The 6,058-nt window shown below is 39.2% G+C and overlaps 1 protein-coding gene across 1 annotated transcript; it reads left to right on the top strand.

Moving 5' to 3' along the window:
* The first annotated feature begins 371 nt into the window (after positions 1 to 371).
* On the top strand, positions 372 to 5,179 carry LOC307138378 (uncharacterized protein). Its single transcript, XM_079836651.1, has 2 exons — positions 372 to 1,669; positions 5,026 to 5,179. The coding sequence occupies exon 1, from the start codon at positions 725 to 727 to the stop codon at positions 1,664 to 1,666; it is 942 nt and encodes a 313-aa protein (XP_079692777.1). The 5' UTR covers positions 372 to 724; the 3' UTR covers positions 1,667 to 1,669; positions 5,026 to 5,179.
* The last annotated feature ends 879 nt before the right edge of the window (positions 5,180 to 6,058 follow it).

The following is a 6,058-nucleotide window of genomic DNA, read 5'->3' as shown; positions in this document are numbered from 1 at the left end:
GAAAAGCAACAACAACAAAAAAACTGAACAGATAACGTACTAACCGTTTTAACTTTTATTCATTTCCAGGATATGAATTCTTGATATCAACAATTCAATTTAAACAAATTAAAATGTTAGTTCTTGATACCAGGAATACAATTACTATTTTTGATATCAGGAATTACATTTCTACTAGTAAAAACAAGAATAATTGATATCAAACCATGACGTCATCACTCGCAGAAATACAAATTCTTGATATCAAGAATAAAAATTCAACTAGTCAAAACTATAATTCTTGATATCTGTAATTGTATTTTAACTAGTTAAATGTCACCATAGGCTGTTCAAGTTTCACATATCAGCGGGTTGTGAGCGCGTTGTTTGTGTTTGAGCTCCGTCAAATTGATTCATAAATCCTTGATTTTCTTCTTAATACTCGCTTACAAACGAATACTTTCTATTATTTACAGCGTGTGAACATATCTCCGATACGATTCTCTATAAAAAACAATCGGATTGCTTTGATATCGCTACTTATATCCGAACTTCCGCTACTAGCCGTAGCCCGCTAGCCTTGCACGCGTGGTAACTTGTTTACACCGGTAGCCCGCTAGCCTTGCACGCGTGGTAACTTGTTTACACCGGTAGCCCGCTAGCCTTGCACGCGTGGTAACTTGTTTAACGTTACACCCGGTAAACACTGATAGCTACAATTCGCCATCGTAGCACTTCTGCTACAATGGCGAATAACTCGGATGTGTGTCTAATGTTACCTTTGAGTGCAGGTGAGGACACGTTCGAGCTGCATTCGGTGCAGTTGGAGTTGGAGTCGTTGGCGAGTCAGATTCGCGGCCTTCTAGACAGACAAGCTGTGCTGAGAGAGCGGCGAACGGCGCTTGAAACATCACGCGCCGATGCGCACAAGTCAGTGGATACTAACATTTTGACTCCGACCTCGTCTACTCCGCGTGTTTCTCTGCACAGGACCCAAGCACCCAGGACGCGATCATCATCCCTGGTTTCGTTCACTCCGGCACCGACACAGCGCCATGGACCCTGGGTGTTTCCACAGCGGAAGACGCGAGCCAGGACCAGAGCGAGGACCTCTCCGCCCCTCCCGGTCTTCGAGATCTCCACCCGGAACCGCTTCTCCCCTCTTCGCGAGACGGAACGCGACGCTGTGGTCATCGGTACTTCCATCGTCCGGCATGTCCACGCTACCTCAGGTAAAGGCAAGGTTATCACTCACTGCTTTCCTGGTGCTCGAGTTCTCGATGTCGCTGCGCAGGTTCCCGAGATCCTGAACGGTGACGAGCGCATCGGAGCTGTCGTGCTGCACGCGGGGACGAACGACACCAGGCTGCGACAGACGGAGGTTCTGAAGAGGGACTACAGGAGCCTGATCGAGACGGTGCGCAGAACATCGCCTGAAGCAGCGATCATCGTGTCCGGACCGCTTCCCACGTACCGACTAGGACATGAAAAGTTCAGTAGATTATTTGCTCTAAATGAATGGTTAATGTCATGGTGTAATGAACAGAAGCTGCTCTTTGTAAATAATTGGAATCTGTTTTGGGAGCGACCTAGGCTCTTCCGTCCTGATGGTCTTCACCCCAGCAGAATCGGAGCGGCTCTTCTGTCGGACAACATCTCCAGAGCGCTGCACACCGCCATCATATGACTAGTAAGTCAAAGTCCAAATAACAGTATTTGCTGTCCTAACTTAATTGACATAAGTACCAATGTAGAACATTATATAGAAACTGTGTCTGAACATAACTGTGTAGAACATTATATAGAAACTGTGTCTATTCCTCGTTTAGTGAGGTCAAACATTACATCTACTGTAAGATCTAGGAAAAATCTAATTGTGATTAAACCAGAAAATCTCAATATTAGTGAACAAAACCAATTTTGTACTAACTTAATTGACATAAGTACCAATGTAGAACATTATATAGAAACTGTGTCTATTCCTCGTTTAGTGAGGTCAAACATTAAATCTACTGTAGGATCTAGGAAAAATCTAATTGTGATTAAACCAGAAAATCTCAATATTAGTGAACAAAAACAATTTCTAAAACTAGGTCTTCTAAACATTAGATCGCTCACACCTAAGGCGGTTATTGTAAATGAAATGGTCACAGATAATAGTTTCGATGTACTTTGCCTTACTGAAACCTGGCTTAAGCCAAATGATTATTTCGGTCTAAATGAGTCTACTCCGCCAGGATACTGTTATAAGCATGAGCCCCGTCTGATTGGTCGTGGCGGCGGTGTTGCAACAATATATAGAGATATTCTTAATGTTACCCAGAAAACAGGTCACAGGTTTAATTCATTTGAAGTACTAGTGCTAAATGTCACGCTATTAGATGTAAGAAAGAAATCTGTATTATCTCTAGCCTTAGCTACTGTATATAGACCTCCAGGGCCCTATGCTGCTTTCCTAAAAGAGTTTGCAGACTTTCTCTCAGATCTATTGGTCAACGTCGATAAAGCATTAATTGTTGGAGATTTTAACATACACGTAGATAACACAAATGACGCGTTAGGGGCTGCGTTTACAGATCTATTAAATTCCTTTGGGGTCAAGCAAAACGTCACTGGTCCCACTCATCGTCTTAATCACACATTAGATTTAATTATATCACATGGAACCAACCCAACCGATATAGATATTATACCACAAAGTGATGATGTCACTGATCATTACATGGTAACTTGCATACTGCGTACTGCTGAAATCTGTCATGTTGCGCCACGTTATCGACCAGGCAGAACAATCCTTCCAACCACTATAGATAGATTCTCAAATAGCTTACCGGATCTGGCTCAGCTGCTAAGTGAACCCAAACAAACAGATGAACTAGAGGAAATGACTAGCAGTATGAGCACCATTTTCTCTAGTACATTAGAAATTGTAGCACCAATTAGATTAAAAAAGGTTAGAGAGAAAACTAAAGCACCATGGTACAACAGTGCTACACATGTTATCAAGAGAGAAACTCGTAACTTAGAGCGTAAATGGAAACATACTAATTTAGAGGTCTTTAGAATCGCATGGAAAGAAAGTATGTCACGTTATAAAAAGGCCCTAAAAGCAGCCAGGGCTGAGCATCTCCGCAAACTAATAGAAAATAACCAAAATAACCCAAGGTTTTTATTTAACACTGTGGCTAGACTAACAAATAAACAAGCATCGCCTGAACAAAATATTCCGTTACAGTTTAGTAGTAATGATTTTATGAACTTCTTCGCTGACAAAATAGAAAGCATCAGAAACAAAATTGTAAATGTACAATCATTAATGATGTCTTATGATTCAACCGCAATTATCGCCCCTCAAGAACTACTACACCGCTTTACAACTATAGGACAGGAAGAGCTAAATAAACTTATCATTGCATCTAAACCAACAACATGTTTATTAGATCCAATACCCACTAAACTACTGAAAGAGTTGTTACCTGTAGTGGAAGAGCCTCTTCTCAATATTATTAACTCGTCTTTATCTTTAGGTCATGTTCCAAGAATATTCAAGTTGGCAGTCATAAAGCCTCTCATTAAGAAGCCACAATTAGATCATAATAACCTAGCAAATTACAGACCAATATCAAATCTTCCATTCATGTCTAAAATACTAGAAAAAGTTGTGTCCGCTCAATTGTGCTCTTTCTTGCAAGAAAATGATATCTATGAAAAATTTCAATCAGGATTCAGGCAGCATCATAGCACAGAAACTGCACTCGTTAAAATCACAAATGATTTACTTCTAGCTTCTGACCAAGGCTGTATCTCAATACTAGTTCTACTTGATCTTAGTGCTGCGTTCGATACTATAGATCATAAAATACTATTAGATCGACTTCAAAATTACACTGGTGTTCAGGGACAGGCATTAAACTGGTTTAGATCGTATTTATCAGACCGCTACCATTTTGTCTGTCTAAATGGGGAAAAATCAAAGATAACATCAGTAGACTATGGGGTGCCGCAAGGATCCGTGCTAGGCCCTCTGCTATTCTCAATATATATGCTGCCACTTGGTAATATTATAAGAAAACATGGAATTAATTTCCACTGTTATGCTGATGACACTCAATTATATATTTCATCACGACCAGATGAAAACGCTAAATTATCTAAACTGACAGCGTGTGTTGATGATATTAAACACTGGATGACGTGTAATTTTCTGCTATTAAATTCAGATAAAACGGAGGTGTTACTTATTGGTCCAAAAAATTGCCCACAAAACCTCTCACAATACAACTTTAACTTGGAAGGATGTCCTGTCGCTTTATCCACTACAGTAAGAGACCTGGGTGTTATATTAGACCGCAACTTATCTTTCGAAAGTCATATTTCATATGTTACAAAAACGGCATTTTTCCACCTTAGAAACATTGCCAAGCTACGTAACATGCTATCTATTTCTGATGCAGAAAAGTTAGTTCATGCATTCATGACCTCGAGACTAGATTACTGTAATGCTTTATTAGCTGGTTGTCCGGCATCATCGATAAACAAACTGCAGTTAGTCCAAAACGCAGCTGCTAGAGTGCTTACTAGGTCAAGAAAATATGATCATATAACACCAATTTTATCATCCCTACACTGGTTACCTATTAAGTTCCGTATCAATTACAAAGTATTGCTACTGACCTATAAAGCCCTAAATGGGTTAGCTCCAGTGTATTTAACTGATCTTTTATCGCCCTACAATCCATCGCGCTCTTTAAGATCACTAAACTCGAGGCTTCTGGTCATTCCTAGGATATCTAAGTCCACTAAAGGAGGGAGGGCTTTTTCACATTTAGCTCCTAAACTCTGGAATAGTCTTCCGGATATTGTTCGAGGTTCAGACACGCTGTCCCAGTTTAAAACTAGATTAAAGACGCATCTCTTTAGCCAAGCATTCACATTATAATTAAGTTTTATACTACAGTTAAATCGCACCAACAGCATTAATATTCTGAACAGCAGCTATGCTAATTATTTCCCATCTGCTTTTCTGTTGTTATCTCGGGACACTAGTCCCGAGGTAACTAGTTCGTCAGCTCCAGTTTGTATCCAGCCTCTGATGGAGACTTCAGATGCCCCGACACCTGTGATGAGACGACTCGACGCCTGTGAAGAGACGACTCAACGCCAGCGTTGTTATGGCCTAAATTAATACATGATTGATTAACTTATCCTAACATTTTTTCTTTAACATTCTCTTTTCTAACATTTTTCAATGTACATTTATGAAATGCACTTTCTGTGAAGCTGCTTTGAAACAATGTGTATTGTGAAAAGCGCTATACAAATAAATTTGAATTGAATTGAATTGAATATCAGAAATACTATTCTTACAAGCAAAAATCATAATTTTTGATAGCAATAATTACGTAGTTACTAGTGCAAATGTCTTTTTTCTTTATATCAACAATGGAATTGCTACTAGTTACAATGTAAATTTTTGAAATCAATAATTTGATTGTCTCTAGTGATGATGTTAATTTCTGATATCATTAATGTGATTGTCACTAGTAAGAAAGCCATTTTAGATATCTGAAATTACTCTCTTAATTATTGATATACATTTTCAGATATCAGAAATGAAATACATTTACAGATATCAAGAATTAACATTTCAACTAGTGTAAATGTATTTCTTGATATCAGGTATTTATATGTTTTACTAGTAAACAAAGTAATTATTGATATCAAAAAAGATTTTTACTTGTAAGAATTGTATTTCTGTAGCCTATAAATCTAGACGCACACTAGCAGCTGCAATTGTGGTAGTCTAGCAACTCTTCGTTGGCTTGTCAGCTGGAAAAAACAAACTCTGGTCAGGCCAATCACATCGTGTATAGAGTCGGTGGGCGGGCTTAACATAATGACGGCAGAGTTGAGGCGGTACTGCGTGCTACTTAAAAACAAAGAAGCTGGCGAACAGTGGTCTTTTGATTCGGCTTTGGCCGTGACTCTGGAAGACTTAAGCTTTTCTTTGAGAAAAGAACAAAGAACGGCACTGAAGTCATTCTCAAAACAAAAAACGGAAGATGTCTTCAGAGTTTTG

This window comes from Gobio gobio, assembly GCF_949357685.1.
Source record: "Gobio gobio genome assembly, chromosome: 1".
NCBI classification, from domain to species: domain Eukaryota; kingdom Metazoa; phylum Chordata; class Actinopteri; order Cypriniformes; family Gobionidae; genus Gobio; species Gobio gobio.
Note: the sequence above shows the minus strand (reverse complement) of the source record. Positions and strands in the feature narration are given on the sequence as shown.